General features: G+C 45.5%; 1 protein-coding gene across 3 annotated transcripts; it reads right to left on the reverse strand.

Annotated features, from left to right (window-relative positions):
- Nucleotides 1-212: 212 nt before the first annotated feature.
- LOC120028739 (SUMO-activating enzyme subunit 1-like) lies at nucleotides 213-15940 on the reverse strand. 3 transcript variants are annotated; one of them, XM_038973968.1, is made up of 9 exons: nucleotides 15727-15940; nucleotides 15388-15499; nucleotides 14819-14992; nucleotides 5493-5638; nucleotides 5280-5382; nucleotides 5072-5177; nucleotides 3259-3403; nucleotides 1387-1456; nucleotides 213-642 (listed from the first exon to the last, which is right to left on the reverse strand). In XM_038973968.1, the coding sequence occupies exons 1-9, from the start codon at nucleotides 15825-15827 to the stop codon at nucleotides 550-552; spliced, it is 1050 nt and encodes a 349-aa protein (XP_038829896.1). In that variant the 5' UTR covers nucleotides 15828-15940; the 3' UTR covers nucleotides 213-549. The 3 variants fall into 3 exon arrangements, 1 of the variants encoding a protein (XP_038829896.1); XR_005473522.1 differs by lacking the exons at nucleotides 213-642; nucleotides 1387-1456 and adding an exon at nucleotides 3765-3887 and having other exon boundaries at nucleotides 3291-3403; nucleotides 4050-5177; XR_005473521.1 differs by lacking the exons at nucleotides 213-642; nucleotides 1387-1456 and having other exon boundaries at nucleotides 3291-3403; nucleotides 4050-5177.
- Nucleotides 15941-18300: the final 2360 nt, after the last annotated feature.

Below are 18300 nucleotides of genomic sequence, written 5' to 3' on the forward strand. Positions count from 1 at the left end.
TGATGCTCATGATAGGCCTGTTTGGCCTGTCTTGGAAGCACCTGGAAAAATCCCTGTATTTTGCTGCTGCAGGGAACTGATACATGCTCTTTCACCCACATGCGGCCATATATCCACTCATTGGAACATATATGATCCACTGCTAGACAACCATTGAGTCATTCAAAATGTCACTACTTTTCATTTCCAAATAACCCATCAAAGACTAAAAATTTTGTTCACAATATTTTTATTACAAAATGTAAAAATACCTCTGCTAGAAACATAAAACGGACAGTCTGACAATAGCAAACAAGAAAATAGAAATTCCAGAAGGTGTGCTGCAAACACCGTCTATGTGTTGTGTGGGTAGGTATAAAAGGAGAACGTGTATAACGACAAATCCTTTTCGCCTGTTGAAACACTCGTTGAACGTTCAGCTGGAGGTGAATGGTTACACATTGATAAATAGTCTGACTGGAAAAAAGAATGACAAAACTTATTGTGTATGTGAGTGTAGGCCTTAATGTACCATGCACACATCTCTCCCTCTGGTGGGAATATGGTCGATCACTTTGGGCCAAAGTAGTCCACCACCCCGCTGCCCTTCATACCGTCAAAGAAGAAGAAGTTCTTGTGCGGTGTGTCTCTCTGGGAAAGAGCCTGTAGAAACAAACAAACAAACAGATGCTAATACCAGCCAACAACACACACTCACAACCTGACCATCTCTCAAACTAAGCCCACCATAGATAAGGATAGCTTTGCTGTGGGAGCTTCACCAGCTTTCCATACATGTGGTGTCTTCTAGTGTCCGCTCCATTGCGTGAGCGTCGGGTGCACTGTCCGTTGTGTGATCGCTTGACTTCACCCAGTGAGATGTCGGGCCGGTTGCAGGCCGTTTCATCCGGTTTCATCACTACATCATATCGTGGAGACAGACAGCCTGGCGCAGTGCCATCATCCTGCTGAGAGGGTTGTCGTCTGTACTGACTGACGTTACCTCTTCTCACCTGGCTCCCTCAACTCTCAAACATAGGTAGGACTGTGACACTTCCCTTATTCTCCAATACTCAGGTCATATCCAAAACAGCCACACCATCTGCCTCAATCTCCCCAAAAGCCCCACAGGACTGAAACATATCAGTGGGTATTTCTGGATTGGACCCAGAATCAAGTGGAGCGGCCTGCTGTCAAGTGTTTAGCTTTCTACCTCCCCAAAATATAACATGGCACCTTTCTCCCCAGTGAAAGCTGCACAACAGTAACTATGGTGCAGACAGTCTGTGAAGTGTGATGGTTGACACTAGTTTAGAGCCAGGATGGACAGTAAAGTAAGAATGATTTAAAGTCACAGAAACTAATGCAAAGTCAATACAAAAAAAAAAAAAAAAACTGACAACCAACCTTGACAACCTCCTGTCCCAGCACTCCTCCCACCACAGCACACACAGGGGCCATCTCAGAGAAGCAGTAGCTGATGACAACCCAAAACAACAACGTGAGTGTCACCAACAGAAACAAACTCTCCAGTTCATAAGGACAAATTAACAATTGTCTTACCTCTGGAAAAACTGAAATAGCTCAGAATGGAGCAGCCAGTTACAGATGATCTTTGATACATCTAATAACTACCATCACTGGCAAAACCCCTACAAACCTACGGTGCATTCGGAAAGTATTCAGACCCCTTGACTTTTTCCACATTATTATTCTGAAATGGAATAAATAGTTTTTCCCCCCCTCATCAAACTACACACAATATCCCATAATGAAAAAGAGAAAACAATTTATAAAAAATAAAACCTTATTTACAAAAGTATTCAGACCCTTTGCTATGAGACTCGAAATTGAGCTCAGGTGCATCAAGTTTCCATTGACCATCCTTGAGATGTTTCTACAACTTGGGTGGAGTCCGCCTGTGGTAAATTCAATTGATTGGACATGATTTGGAAAGGCACACACCTGTCTATATAAGGTCTCACAGTTGAAAGTGCACGTCAGAGCAAAGACCAAGCCATGAGGTCAAAGGAATTGTCCATAGAGCTCTGAGACAGGATTGTGTCGAGGTGCAGATCTGGGGAAGGGTACCAAAACATTTCTGCAGCATTGAAGGTCCCCAAGAACAGAGTGGCCTCCATCATTCTTAAATGGAAGAAGTTTGGAACCACCAAGACTCCTCCTAGAGCTGGCCGGCCGGCCAAACTGAGCAATCAGGGGAGAAGGGCCTTGGTCAGGGAGGTGACCAAGAACCCAATGGTCACTCTGACAGAGCTCGAGAGTTCCTCTGTGGAGATGGGAGAACCTTCCAGAGGGACAACCATCTCTGCAGCACTCCACCAATCAGGCCTTTATGGTAGTGGCCAGACGGAAGCCACTCCTCAGTAAAAGGCACATGACAACCCACTTGGAGTTTTCCAAAAGGCACCTAAAGGACTCAGACCATGAGAAACAAGATTCTCTGGTCTGATGAAACCAAGATTGAACTCTTTGGCCTGAATGCCAAGCGCCACATCTGGAAGAAACCTTGCACCATCCCTACGGTGAAGCATGGTGGTGGCAGCATCATGCTGTGGGGATGTTTTTCAGCAGCAGGGACTGGGAAATTAGTCAGGATCAAGGGAAAGATTAACAGAGCAAAGTACAGAGAGATCCTTGATGAAAACCTGCTCCAGAGCGCTCAGGTCCTCAGACTGGGGTGAAGGTTCACCTTCTAAGAGGACAACAACCCTAAGCACACAGCCAAGACAACACAGGAGTGGCTTCGGGACAAGTCTCTGAATGTCCTTGAGTGGCCCAGCCAGAGCCCGGACTTGAACCCGTTCGAACATCTCTAGAGACCCAAAAATAACTGTGCAGCAACGCTCCTCATCCAACCTGAAAGAGCTTGAGAGGATCTGCAGAGAAGAATGGGGGAAACTCCCCAAATACAGGTGTGCCAAGCTTGTAGCATCATACCCAAGAAGACTCCAGGCTGAAATTGCTGCCAATGGTACTGAGTAAAGGGTCTGAATACTTATGTAAATGTTATATTGAAGGTTTTTATTTTTAATACACTTGCAAAAAAAAAACTGTTTTTGCTTTGTCATTATGGGGTATTGTGTGTAGATTGATTTATTCCATTTTAGAATAAGGCTGTAACGTAACTAAATGTGGAAAAAGTCAAGGGGTCTGAATACTTTCCGAATGCACTGTATTACTAACAGTCCAGCTTAATATGTGAACGGCTGTCAAGTGATGCACAATGTGGTGAAATCTGGGTTGAATTGAGCCAGTCACCTGACGAAGTCGTGAGGTAGCAGCTCGCTACTCAGCCCCATGGCCTCCAGGACATCATCCCGGATCTGTCTCAGGAGCATGGCATCTGCCTCAAAGCTTTCTGGGTGGGGGTCGCGACCTTTGTCTGTACGGAACTTCAGCAGTACTGTGGGAAAGAAGAGGGGAACAAACTGAGAGAACAATAGAAAGAGTGGTGGAGAAGTGCTGGAAACCATAGAAGACACACAGAGGAAGCTCTGATTTTATGGGTTACATTGCTTCATATACTGAGCTACGTTTCCATACGACACAGAATATGTTACTAAGGAAATGTTGGTGGAGTTGTGATTCTATCACTTGCTGGAATGACACTGGCTGGCAAAAAAAAAAGTACAGAAAAATGGAAATACTTCCAATTACATACTGATCATCTTGTGGAAACAGTGTGCAATCAGATCTTTATCTGTGTTGTACCACAGACGATTGACAGTGGCAATCAACGCACCACAAGTGTTGCGCCAACAAACCTCTTCATCTGATAATGGCTTTGAATGAAGAGCAGTTTTTGATCAGTTTGACAGGGCCGTGATCAGACATCTATGACTCATGTCCTTGTCCTGTCAGCACGCGCCACTAGTACTACACCCATCCTGTGTGAGACCGTGGGCAGATGTGTCAATATGAGCAGAATGTGGTTTGGAGTCGGAATATTACTAAAAGGGAAATAATAAAAAGGGGAGAGATGGACGTACCGTTGCAACGGAGACGTTTTAGATTCTAAACCCCCCTTTAAGCCTGGCAGCTCTACTCACCCCCTCAGTGTTAAAACAGGTGTCAGAACTTCCTCTCTTTAGCTGTCCATCAAACACATCATGGAGCCCAGTCCGCCCACGGCTATTTCCACTAGAATGACACCTCGCACGCTCGCAAAAAAATAAAATAAATGCATAAATCACCATCACATGAATCATCACCCTCAACTAAATATTCTCTCACCCATTGAATTATCTCAACCTGGCACAATATGTAAGTGTACAAAGACATCTGTGCAAAGTAAACATTGTCTTAAGAGAGTAGTCTGGAACATTCTTGATTAGATTCAAACAGGGATGAACCAAAAACAACACATTCAAATTACATTGACTAAATCAAAGTTGAGGGAAAACAGTCCTGTGCCCCCCACGCCTGTGCTGCCTTCCATTCCTCCAGAGGTGTTATGGTTGCATACAGTAAGCTAACCCCCCACCCCTGACCCCCAGAGGAGCTGTAACAGAGGAAGCACCACTTCCTCAAGAGCAGCTCAGTCGAGAGATACCACTACGTCTAGACATAATTATAGAAACCCAAATGCTGTAAGACACCTCTGAAAACGACAAAAACAAACAAATGAACAGCTTCTTTCCTTTCCGGCTGTTATTTTAATATTAGCCAACAACAGGGGCTAGAGTACGCAGCCTTGTGGGTGAAGTGTCGTGGGTGGTGGCTAGCTGTTTGTTTCTCTGTTCTAAAGTCACACACGACTGGCCATGGAGAGCCTGTGATGGAAACAGAGCCATGTTAAGAAGGTCTATGAAACCAGGTGAAGGCTATTAAGGGACCAAATCAGACTAGAAGGAACAGGGTGCAATGCTACAACAACCAAAACAGGAAGGGGGGTATGGTGGTGGGCGATATCATTGGAGCTGCAGACGCTCACGTGTAGAGGGCATTAATCTATAGCTTCACTGTTATGTATGGCAGAAGAAAAAAGACGTGATGGCAGCCAATTAGTGATCTAACGCTCTTTTATCAGACAGATATTTATATCCAATGGCTTTGTGGAAGGAGCAGGTACCATGTAGCAAGAAGTAGTCCACGGGGGTGTGCTTCAGGCTGCTCTTGGCCTTCTCATTGGTCCAATCCACTTCCAGAGCCAGTTTCAAGGAGCAGAAGCAGGCCGTCTGTTCAGTTGGGATAGAGAGAGCGCCAAAGGGAAAGGAACATGACATCATTAGATGTGGAGGAGGATAACTCTAATTTATATATTATTATACAACGCTCACCTTTTTGATCATGGTGGTCTCATTGGGGTCAATCTTAGTTTTTTTGGCCTCAGGTCCATCATTGGAATCCTCTGTTTTGGGCTTGACTACTTTGGGCTTCTCCCTGGACGGGGGCATCAAAACAAGGGACAGATGAGCATAAGTATAACTGGTGAATAATCAAGACAAGTAAATTAGACACACGACAATCACACACACACACACAACACTCACTCAACATAGTTGTGCTCCTGGCCAAGGTCGGAGAACATGTATCCGTGGTAACCGAAGACGTCGCCACAGAAGACCTTGATGTTGTGCTGGACACAGAGTTGGTCCACGCGTACCATCAGATCTCTGGAGCAGCCGGTCAGACACACCTGAGAGGAACAAGGGAGGGCAGGACAAAGTCAGAGAGAGCAGCTAAAACTACAACTCCCATGGTGCTATCTACACTACATGACCAAAATTATCTGGACACCTGCTTGTCAAACATCTCATTCCAAAATCATGGGCATTAATATGGAGTTGGACCCCCTTTGCTGTCATAACAGCCTCCACTCTTCTGGGAAGGCTTTCTACTAGATGCTGGAATATTGCTGCGGGGACTCCAGCCACAAGAGTATTATCCAGGTCGGGCACTGATGTTGGGCGATTAGGCCTGGCTCATATTCAGAGTTCCAATTCATCCCAAAAGTGTTTGACGGGGTCAGGGCTCTGTGCAGGCCAGTCAAGTTCTTCCACGCCGATCTCAACAAACCATTTCTGTATGGACCTCGCTTTGTGCAAGGGGGCATTGTCATGCTGAAACAGGAAAGGGTCTTCCCCAAACTATTGGCAAAAAAATTGGAAGCACAGAATCGACTAGAATGTCATTGTATGCTGTAGCGTTAAGATTTCCCTTCACTGGAACTAAGGGGCCTAGCCCGAACCATGAAAAACAGCCCTAGACCATTATTCCTCCTCCACCAAACTTTACAGTATGTACTATGCATTGGGGCAGGTAGCGTTCTCCTGGCATCTGCCAAACCCAGATTTGTCAGCGATTCATCACTCCAGAGAACGCATTTCCACTGCTCCAAAGTCCAATGGCGGCGAGCTTTACACCACTCCAGCCGACGCTTGGCACTGCGAATGGTGATCTTAGGCGTGTGTGTGTCTGCTCGGCCATGGAAACCCACTTCATGAAGCTCCCAAGAACAGTTATTGTGCTAACATTGCTTCCAGAGGCAGTTTGGAACTCGGTAGAGTGTTGCAACTGAGGACAGACGATTTTTACGCGCAATGCGCTTCAGCGGTCACATTCTGTGAGCTTGTGTGGCCTACCACTTCACGGCTGAGCCGTTGTTGCTCCTAGACCTTTCCACTTTACAATAACAGCACTTACAGTTGACCGGGGCAATTCTAGCAGGGCAGAAATTTGACGAACTGACTTGTTGGAAAGGTGGCATCCTATGACGGTGAAAGTTGAAAGTCACTGAGCTCTTCAGGAAGGCCATTCCACTGCTAAAGTTTGTCTATAGAGATTGCATAGTTGTTTGCTCAATTTGATATACCTGTCAGCAACAGGTGTGGCTGAAATAGCTGCATCCACTAATTTGAAGGGGTGTCCACAAATTTGTTTGAATTTATTTCACCTTTATTTAACCAGGTAGGCTAGTTGAGAACAAGTTCTCATTTACAACTGCGACCTGGGCAAGATAAAGCAAAGCAGTTCGACACATACAACAACACAGTTACACATGGAATAAACAAACATACAGTCAATAATACAGTAGGAAAAAAAGTATATATACAGTGTGTGCAAATGAGGTAAGATAAGGAGCAATAAAATAGGCCATTGTGGCGAGGTAATTACGATATAGCAATTAAACACTGGAGTGACAGATGTGCAGAAGATGAATGTGCAAGTAGAGATACTGGGGTGCAAAGGAGAAAAATAAATAAATACAGTATGGGGATGAGGTAGTTGGATGGGCTATTTACAGATGGGCTATGTACAGGTGCAATGATCTGTGAGCTGCTCTGACAGCTGGTGCTTGAAGTTAGTGAAGGAGATAAGAGTCTCCAGCTTCAGCGATTTTTGCAGTTTGTTCCAGTCATTGGCAGCAGAGAACTGGAAGGAGAGGCGGCCAAAGGAGGAATTGGCTTTGGGGGTGATCAGTGAAATATACCTGCTGGAGCGCGTGCTGCGGGTGGGTGCTGCTATGGTGACCAGAGAACTGAGATAAGGCGGGGCTTTACCTAGTAAAGACTTGTAGATGACCTGGAGTCAGTGGGTTTGGCGACGAGTATGAAGCGAGGGCCTGCCAACGAGAGCATACAGGTCGCAGTGGTGGGTAGTATATGGGGCTTTGGTGACAAAACGGTTGGCACTGTGATAGACTGTATCCAATTTGCTGAGTAGAGTGTTGGAGGCTATTTTGTAAATGACATCGCCGAAGTCGAGGATCGGTAGGATAGTCAGTTTTACGAGGGCTTGTTTGGCAGCATGAGTGAAGGATGCTTTGTTGCGAAATAGGAAGCAGATTCTAGATTTAATTTTGGATTGTAGATGCTTAATGTGAGTCTGGAAGGAGAGTTTACAGTCTAACCAGACACCTAGGTATTTGTAGTTGTCCACATATTCTAGGTCAGAACCATCCAGAGTAGTGATGCTGGACGGGCGGGCAGGTGCGGGCAGCGATCGGTTGAAGAGCATGCATTTAGTTTTACTTGCATTTAAGAGCAGTTGGAGGCCACGGAAGGAGAGTTGTATGGCATTGAAGCTCGTCTGGAGGTTAGTTAGCACAGTGTCCAAAGAAGGGCCAGAAGTATACAGAATGGTGTCGTCTGCGTAGAGGTGGATCAGAGAATCACCAGCAGCAAGAGCAACATCATTGATGTATACAGAGAAGAGTCGGCCGGAGAATCGAACCCTGTGGCACCCCCATAGAGACTGCCAGAGGTCTGGACAACAGGCTGTCAGATTTGACACACTGAACTCTATCAGAGAAGTAGTTGCTGAACCAGGCGAGGAAGTCATTTGAGAAACCAAGGCTATTGAGTCTGCCGATAAGAATGTGGTGATTGACAGAGTCGAAAGCCTTGGCCAGGTCAATGAATACGGCTGCACAGTATTGTCTCTTATCGATGGCAGTTATGATATCGTTTAGGACCTTGAGCGTGGCTGAGGTTCACCCATGACCAGCTCGGAAGCCAGATTGCATAGCGGAGAAGGTACGGTGGGAAATGGTCGGTGATCTGTTTGTTAACTTGGCTTTCGAAGGCAGGGTAGGATAGATATAGGTCTGTAGCAGTTTGGGTCTAGAGTGTCTCCCCCTTTGAAGAGGGGGATGACCGCGGCTGCTTTCCAATTCCAATTATACAGTGTACATGTTCATTGAGAGACCTTGCAGGGAATGTGATGACAAAGTACTTGATGATGAGCAAGTAGGCCTAACTCTGCATTTACACGCACACATACACCTTTTGGATAGATTCCACCATAGCCATTCTTAAACAACCTACTCCTTTAATTAACCCCCTTGAACAACACACCCACCAGCTTCAACAACAGACACCCCGTCCTTCTGACACAAACCATGTTAAAGTAAACTAAATCTCTTATTCAGTCAAAGAATCAACTAGTTTGTTTTGGCCAGTTTGTTTTATCTGAACAGGGTGGGGAAAAGAAAATGAGCCTTAATAAACAACTGACCCTTGGGCTGGGTCCATCTTATCCTTCAGACCAAACCCAGCACACTCCACACTTGGCTAGAGATAAGGGGCTGTCTGGCAGCTGACGGGCATCTGTCTGTGGCATCGCTGACATGGGTGAGTGGTACACGCCGTTCCCTCCCAGAACACAAAGTACCACAATGTTGGGAGGTGCCAGCATCGAGTTGACTACACACGCCAGTGTTTTTCCAAGGGCAGCTTAATGACGTGTGACTGTATGTTTGAAGTTGTTTTAAATTGCTGTGCCCTCAGCTAATGCCCTCATCTAACGCAAGATGGCGCTGATGAAGATGGCAACTTCGCTTTAAGTCCTTCAGAAACTGTGCAGTATTTTTTTTTAAATGTATTATTTATTACATTGTAAGCCCAGAAAACCTTAAGTGTTATTACATACAACCGGGAAGAACTATTGGATATCAGAGAGACGTCAACTTACCAGCACTACGACCAGGAATACGACTTTCCCAAAGCGGATCCTTTGTCTGCACCTCCCAGGTCATTTCAACTGATTCTAGAGGCTGACCCAAAACAACACCGCCGGAGGAGAGGGTGTTGGAAATTTAAAACAAGGAAATTAGGGCAAGAGTTGCTTTCTAAAGAGATATCCGGGATTGTAACATACTCTGTTTCACAGAGACATGGCTAGCTGGGGACATGCTGTCGGAGTCCGTACAGCCAATGGGATATTCAGTGCATCGCGCCGACAGGAACAAACATCTCTCTGGGAAGAAGGGAGGGGTGTATGTTTCATGATTAACAACTCATGGTGTAATTGTAACAACATACAAGAACTCAAGTCCTTTTGTTCACCTGACCTAGAATTCCACACAATTATTAAGGCGGCCGACCGTATTATCTCCCAAGAGAACTCTCCTTGGTTATTGTCACAGCAGTGTATATCCCCCTGCATGCGGATACCAAGACGGTCATCAAGGAACTGCACTGGACTTTATGCAAACTGGAAACCATATATTCTGAGGCTGCATGTATTGTAGCTGGGATTAACAAAACTAATCTGAGAAAAAGGCTACATAGATTCTATCAGCATATCGATTGCAGTACACGAGCGAGTAACACACTCGACCACTGCTACTCCGCGATGCATACAATGCCCTCCTTCGCCCTCCTTTTGGCAAATCTGACCATGACTCCATCTTGTTGCTCCCCTCCTATAGGCAGAAACTAAAACAGGAAGCGCTCGTGCTTAGGTCTATCCAACGCTGGTCTGACCAATCGGACAATTAAAACCTTCCCTAACCAGAAACAGTGGATTGATGGCAGCATTCACGCAAAACTGAAAGCACATACCACCGCATTTAAATCATGGCAAGGCGACTGGAAACATGGCCGAATACAAACAGTGTAGTTATTCCCTCCGTAAGGCAATCAACCAAGCAAAGCGTCAGTACGGAGACAAAGTGGAGTCGCAATTCAACAGCTCAAACACGAGGGTCTACAGACAATCACGGTTTACAAAAAGAAAACCAGCCCAGTCGCGGACATCGACGTCTAGCTCCCAGACAAATTAAACAACTTCTTTGTGCGCTTTGAGGACAATACAGTGCCACCGACACGGCCCGCTACCAAAGACTGTGGGCTTTCCTCCTCCTTGGCCGACGTGAGTAAAACATTTAAACGTGTTAAACCTCACAAGGCTGCCGGCCCAGACGGCAACCCTAGGCGCGTCCTCAGAGCATGCGCAGACGAGCTGGCTGGTGTGTTTATGGACATATTCAATCAATCCCTATCCAGTCTGCTGTCGTCACATACTTCAAGATGGCCACCATTGTTCCTGTTCCCAAGAAAGCTAAAGTAACTGAAATAAATGACTGTCATCATGAAGTGCTTTGAGAGACTAGTCAAGGATCATGTCACCTCCACCCTACCCGTCACCCTAGACCCACTCCAATTTGCTTACCGCCCCAATATGTCCACAGACGATGCAATCGCCATCATACTGCACACTGCCCTAACCCATCTGGACAAGAGGAATACCTATGTAAGAATGCTGTTCATTGACTACAGCTCAGCATTCAACACCATAGTACCCTCCAAACTCATCATTAAGACCCTGGGTCTCGACCCTAACCTGTGCAACTGGACTTCCAGACGGGCCGCCCCAGGTGGTGAAGGTAGGAAACACCACCTCCACTCCGCTGATCCTCAACACTGGGGCCCCACAAGGGTGCGTTCTCAGCCCTCTCCTGTACTCCCTGTTCACCCACGACTGCGTGGACATGCATGCCTCAAACTCAATCAACAAGTTTGCAGACGACACTACAGTGGTAGGCTTGATTACCAACAACGACAAGACAGCCTACAGGGAGGAGGTGAGGGCCCTCGGACTGTGGTGTCAGGAAAATAACCTCTCACTCAATGTCAGCAAAACAAAAGAAATGATTGTGGACTTCAGGAAACAGCAAAGGGAGCAGCCCCCCATCCACGTCAACGGGACAGCAGTGGAGAAGTTGGAAAGTTTTAAGTTCCTCGGTGTACATATCACCGACAAACTGAAATGCTCCACGCACACAGACAGTGTGGTGAAGAAGGCACAACAGCGCCTCTTCAACCTCAGGAGGCTGAAAAAAATGTGGCTTGTCAACAAAAACCCTCACTAACTTTTACAGGTGCACAATTGAGAGCATCCTGTCGGGCTGTATCACCGCCTGGTACGGCAACTGCACCGCCCACAACCGCAGGTCTCTCCAGAGGGTGGTGCGGTCTGCACAATGCATCACCGACAACACCCGATGTCACAGGAAGGCAAAAAAGATCATCGAGGACAACAACCACCCAAGCCACTACCTGTTCACCCAGCTTCCATCCAGAAGGCAAAGTCAGTACAGGTGTATCAAAGCTGGGACAGACAGATTGAAAAACAGTTCTAACAGCCACCACTAGCACAGAGAGGCTGCTGCCTACCTATAGACTAGTCACTTTAATAATGCCACTTCAAAAATGTTTACATATCTCGCATTACTCATCTCATATGTATATACTGTATCCTTCACCATCTATTCTTTACTATCTATTGCATCTTAGCCGCTCTGTCACTGCTCATCCATATATTTTATACTTATATATTCTTATCCCATTCCTTTACTACATTGTATGTATTAGGTTTGTGGTGGAATTTGTTAGATATTAGGTTTTGTTGTGGAATTTGTTAGATATTAGGTTTTGTTGTGGAATTTGTTAGATATTATGTTTTGTTAGATATTACCTGTTAGATACTGCTGCACTATCGGATCTAGAAGCATAAGCATTTCACTACACTCACAAAAACATCTGCTAATCATGTGTATGTGACCAATAACATCTGCTAACCATGTGTATGTGACCAATACCATCTGCTAACCATGTGTATGTGACCAATAACATCTGCTAATCATGTGTATGTGACCAATAACATCTGCTAACCATGTGTATGTGACCAATAAAATTTGATTTGAAGATTGATAGACTAATCATCAATGCTGGGTGCATGCTTGATGATTGAAAAATGTACCGGAAATCTTCCTTAAACCACACCTCGATAGGAAGGAGGTCTTATGGGGGAAGGGGAACCCTTACAGACTACTATGGAAGTCCTATTGGCTTTAGTTGCCAGCTACAAAAAGGCAAGCCCTCTGCTGTGGCACTGGCAACAAACACTGAGAGAGACCCTGGATGGACATGTTGGGCTACTGCTGCTGGTGTAGTTCATTAGAGTGGATTGGCAGTGGGAACTGAGATTGCTGGCACTGGCAGACCGGAGGGGACAGGGCTTTTTAACAGCCTGGCCAGCCGTACTGTTTGTCCACAGAGCCTCCCACCCTTTGAAGGAGGCGTGCAGCTCGGGCGCCTCCTCCCGATGGCCTCCGGCAAGGGCTTTGTGAAGAGGGACACTGGGCTGGATTGTATGAGAGGTGAGGGAGAGAGTGAAAAGAAGGAAGCGAGGAAAGGGGGGGGGGGTATATAGCTTATCTGTACAATGGAACCTAACAACGGAGAATTGGTCTGGTAGGAGGTGAAGGGAGAAGTGAAGTGATAGACATGCAGAGAATGAGTGGTTATGATTGACTCAATGAGAGTACATGAGTGAGAATTGGGAGAGTATACCAGTATGCTGAGTGAAGTAAACAAGAGAGTGAGTTTGTTTGTTGTGGGTGTGAATTGTTGCCTCAAATGATCTCTATAAGACAAAAACACCTGCAAACACTCTCTCGGGATCAAAGTTATAATCCAGACATATCAATCCCTCAGTCCAAAACACAGTGACTAAAAAGAGCAGCCCCTTGTCATGTATTCCAGCAGATTTCAACCAGTTCCAGTTTCCCAGTGCTACACCACACAGACAAGACAGATCCGTTGCTAGCAGATAAAAAAAGAGTCTTCCAGTCTAAAGTACAGCCCACTCTGCCTCCCCCTCCTCCTGAACTTCCATTAGCACTCCCCCCGGGACGCTTCCGCAGTTTCTCCACCACAGTCAGACTGGTGAAGCGGCTTGTTTGCGCTTTGAAAATCCCTGAGCATCTGATGAGTCTCTTCAAACCCCCGCCCCACTACATGATTCAGAGCAGAGCACTTCAGACAGCTTGCTTTGCAGTGTGTCTGGAACCAAACGCCACAGGAAAGCTAAGTTTCTACTTGTTAGCCGTACAGACATAAGTTAGATAAATGCATGTATCTCCAAACTCGAGGGTCTTTAATGTTTATGCTATTCTTTTCCCCTACTGGCACCTGTCAATTCCCTCACTCTGTCAGTGTATAAATTATACTTATATGCATCATATTATGAAGCCCTTTATCATCTTCCAGTAAGATGAACTTGTGGATACCATTTTTATGTTTGAAGGAAGTTGCTAAATAGCATTAGCGCAATTACTGGAAGTCTATGGTAACTGCTAGCATGCTAGGGAGGAGGTAATGCTAATGCTAGTTAGCATTGGCTCATGAAACTACCTCGAACTTCCTTCATATTGGATGCAGAGACATAAAAGTTGATGAAGTCCATGAGTTCATCTGAGTCTGGGGAAGCAGATAAAGGGCTTCATTTATCTGCAGAAAATAATAAGGGAAAAAAACATATGTGCAAAACAGGTGCTATACTAGCATTGGTCTGCTGCAGAGTGTGGTACGGTCTGCCTAACGCATCACTGGGGGCACACTGCCTGCCCTCCAGGACACCTACAGCACCCGATGTCACAGGAAGTACCAAAAAGAGCATCAAGGACATCAACCACCCGAACCACTGCCTGTTCACCCCACTACCATCCAGAAGGCGAGGTCAGTACAGGTGCATCAAAGCTGGGACCGAGAGACTGAAAAACAGCTTCTATCTCAAGGCCATCAGACTGTTAAATAGCCATCACCAGGCGGGTACAACCCAGCTACTCAACCCTGCACCTTAGAGGCTGCTGCCCTATATACATAAAATCACTTGCCACTTGAATAATGGAACACTAGTCACTCTAATAATGTGTACATACTGCTTTACTCATCTCATATGTATATACTGTATTCTATTCCACTGTATTTAATCAATGCCACTCTGAAATTGCTCATCCTAATATTTATATATTTTTAAATTCCATTATTTTACTTTTAGATTTGTGTATTATTGTGAATTGTTAGATACTACTGCCCAGTTGGAGCTAGGAACACAAGCATTCGCTACACACGCAATAACATCTGCTAAATATGTGTATGTGACAAAAAATGTTTGATTTGATTTACCCAGAGCAACATGTGGTAAGAAGTATGGTGTAAATGCAACACCTAGTGGCCATTTAAGGTAACAAAAAATTATGCACAAAAGTAATCTTGATAATAGGCCGGTCCTGCACTACCGTACTCACTGCCTCAAATTGTAGGAAGAATTCGTCTGGTTTGGTCTCCACCCTGTCTGTGTCTGCCTTCACCTCTACCATGGGGTTGAGGTACTGGGCCCGCACCAGGGAGGCTTGGGCTCGATTCTGGCCCTGATTACTCACTGGAATCAGGAACTGGGCTCGGCATGACTCCTCCGTCACCTGGGAAGCAAGGGAACAGACATAGTTAGCAATTTGTAGCATTAATTTCTACTGTCCTGCACTTTTCTCAGTGTTTATCCAACCATTATCCTACTTGGGAAGGTACCCTCTCACCTAGCCTCTGCCGAGTCCCCAAGAACGGAAAGAGCCTGTGACACTACTTCCGCTATTAGATGTTAACAAGGCAAAACTCCATCTGAACTCCTCCTCCACATTTACTGGATTGGTTGGACAGTGTAAAATAGTACCTCCCCCAACAGTTTTTTCCTTCTCGACAAGACCAGTATATAGTGGATCTAGTTTCAGGTGTTTATTTTACACCTGCTACTTTAGGTTACCTGTTCTGACCTAACTCTGTTACAACCCCCACCCCTCTTTGTGTTGGTGGTCTATACCAGTTCGTGGTCCAGCATGGTCAGCCCCTTCACTCCAGCCAGGATTAGATTTTTGGCCACCTCAGCCCCCAGGCCCCTGAGCCCCACCAGGAGCACACGAGACCCCCGCAGTCTGGAACAGAAGCAGATGGCAAAAACCTTAATTAGCTATGTGGCGCCATCATACAATAATGGGTAGAAAGCCTTAAAGACAAAATATGCATGCCTCGTGCAGATTGATAAATTATGTAAACATCAACATTTTCAGTGTTTTCCAATCCATTCTTGCTGTGGGACCCCATTTTAACCCAGAACGAACAGATCGAATTCAAGCTAGCTAGATGGTTAGCTAATAGCTACCTCTTTTGTGCATCCAGACCCCATAGTCGGATCTGCCGGTCATACTGAGCAGCTTCTTCCTCGCTAATGATAGAATCCTCCTTCTCAATCATGTCTATCATCTCAAACTGGTTTATTTGTCTAGTTTAATAGTAATGGGATTAATATGCCCCTTTTCAAATTCGGGTAGGGTACCGCTATCGCTGATTTGAACGGACGCTGGAAGATGACGTTATCTTCTTCTTTTTTGGTATTATGGCGGTCCGCAAACAAATGTTCTAGGTGCATGCCGCCATCTACTGTATTGGCTGTGTATCAGCCTACTATGTATCTATTCATTACACTTTATGAAAAAATTATCCTACCACCCATTAAAACATCATCACTATTCCACTACTTTGGTCCTATCTGATCCTGCACCTGGCCAGCAGCCTGGGAGTACGGGACAATGTCGTTCAAAACACCTTGTAACTCTTCTGCAGTAAAATCTTGTACGCCCAAGTACTTCTCTGCAGCTGCCACCACAACATCTATCCTCTGTGATTTACATTCCATTCCTGCGGTACAGTTGACCACCATGGCCATGTACGCCAAAAAAACAACCTTACCGAAGCACGTTATTCCTATCACTCTCTATTGACCTCGTCCTACTCACAGGGATCCTCTTAGGATCCGTCACCCTTACAAAAAATATTGCTGTTTTGAAACTGCAGTAAAAGTGCAGTAACTGCAGTCGACTGTAGTATTTTGGACACAGTAATTGCAGAATAACTGCAGTGTCCTGCAGTTGAACTGCTGTTATACTACAAAATCACTGTTATTTTGGACGCAGTATTTGCAGCATACTGCAGTTATAGATGCACAATTGAGATCATCCTGTCGGGCTGTATCACTGCCTGGTACGGCAAATGCACCACCCACAACCGCAGGGCTCTCCAGAGGGTGGTGCGGTCTGCACAACACATCACCAGGGGCAAACTGCCTGCCCTCCAGGACACCTACAGCACCCGATGTCACAGGAAGGCCAAAAAGATCATCAAGGATAACAACCACCCGAGCCACTGCCTGTTCACCCACTACCATCCAGAAGGCGAGGTCAGTACTGCTGCACCAAAGCTGGGAGAGAAATTGAAAAATAGCTTCGATCACAAGGCCATCAGACTGTTAAACAGCCATCAATAACACAGAGAGGCTGCTGCCTACATACAGACTTGAAATCATTGGCCACTCTAACAAATGGATCACTAGTCACTTTATTAATGCCACTTTAATAATGATGTTCACATACCTTGCATTACTCATCCCATATGTATATACTGTATTTTATACCATCTATTGCATCTTGCCTATGCCGCTTGGTCATTGCTCATCCATATATTTATATGTACACATTCTTATTCAATCCCTTTACTTAGATTTGTGTGTATTAGGTAGTTGTTGTGGAATTGTTATATTACTTGTTAGATATTGCGGCACTGTCTGAACTAGAAGCACAAGCATTTCGCTACACTCGCAATAACATCTGCTAACCATGCATCTGTGACTAATAAAATTTGATTTGATTTGATACTGCCGTTATACTGCACTTTGACAGCAATCTTTTTCCGTAAGGGTGGACTCATCTTCCTCTACTATTCTCTTTAGTTCCTCAGCATATGACACCTGCATTACTCTGATCCTGGCAACCTCAACCTGCCTTTCTCTCAGGGTACACCTCTGATCTCCAGCACCATGGGTACCCCTACTGTTTCCACACACACACAACCTTTTCCACCGATACTACACAATCCTTTGTCTTATGTCCTCCTGCACACTTCTCACATCTAGGAATATCCCTCCTACACACTACTGTCACATGACCATAAGCTTGAAACCTAAACCAGTAATGGGTTCGGGTCAAAAGCTCTCATGGTATAACTGACACATCCTAACTTGCCTTTATCTGGTAAAAACTCTGCATCAAAACTCAGAAGTACAGACAGTGTCATCTCTGTTTCACCACCCTCTCCACCGGGGGTCTCCGTTGCACCAAACAGTGGGCGTCACAGACACCAGGAATCTTAAACTTCAGTTGAGCCTCCTCAACACTTAACGCCACTCCAGTTATCACTCCTTTCAATGGCACCCTGCTCTGGAGAGGTTAGCAAGTCACAGTTCTTCTCCCCAGTCAGGTGGTGCGGAGTGCACGTTCCTCTGGATGGCAGAAATACAAAAAAATAAACAAGATTCCACTTTCACTGACCCACCATTCCCCAAACTCTTCTCCACCCAACCTGACACCACATATGAATCACCCAGAAGGCAAGGATCCATTCTCTCCAAAAATCTCACTCCCACTGGGCAAAAACATCTTTATCGCCATCTGAATGAGGCTCAAACTCTGCGTTCTTCACCGCACCTGCCACCTCAGTTAATTCATCCTCACTAGTCATGTTAAATTTTAGTCTGTAGCACTCAATATTTACTCTTAATATGTTCCATCTTCTTCCTTTTTCCCTGCCCACCTTCTTACCCCCACAGACGTTAGTTTCTTCTGTAGTGAACATAGAGTAGTTTAAGAATTCCGTTTGAGTCGTCAGGCAAGCTTTCTGCATA

This window comes from Salvelinus namaycush, chromosome 34, assembly GCF_016432855.1.
Source record: "Salvelinus namaycush isolate Seneca chromosome 34, SaNama_1.0, whole genome shotgun sequence".
NCBI lineage: Eukaryota > Metazoa > Chordata > Actinopteri > Salmoniformes > Salmonidae > Salvelinus > Salvelinus namaycush.

Coding starts and splice junctions, on each gene's coding strand:
- LOC120028739 (XM_038973968.1), bottom strand. CDS start 15,827: ATGATAGACATGATTGAGAAGGAGGATTCTATCATTAGCGAGGAAGAA. Junction 5,639..14,818: donor TCTTCCTACAATTTGAGGCA/GTGAGTACGGTA, acceptor TGTTCCTCTCAG/GTGTGTCTGACCGGCTGCTC. Junction 3,404..5,071: donor GGACTACTTCTTGCTACATG/GTACCTGCTCCT, acceptor TCTTTCCCACAG/TACTGCTGAAGTTCCGTACA.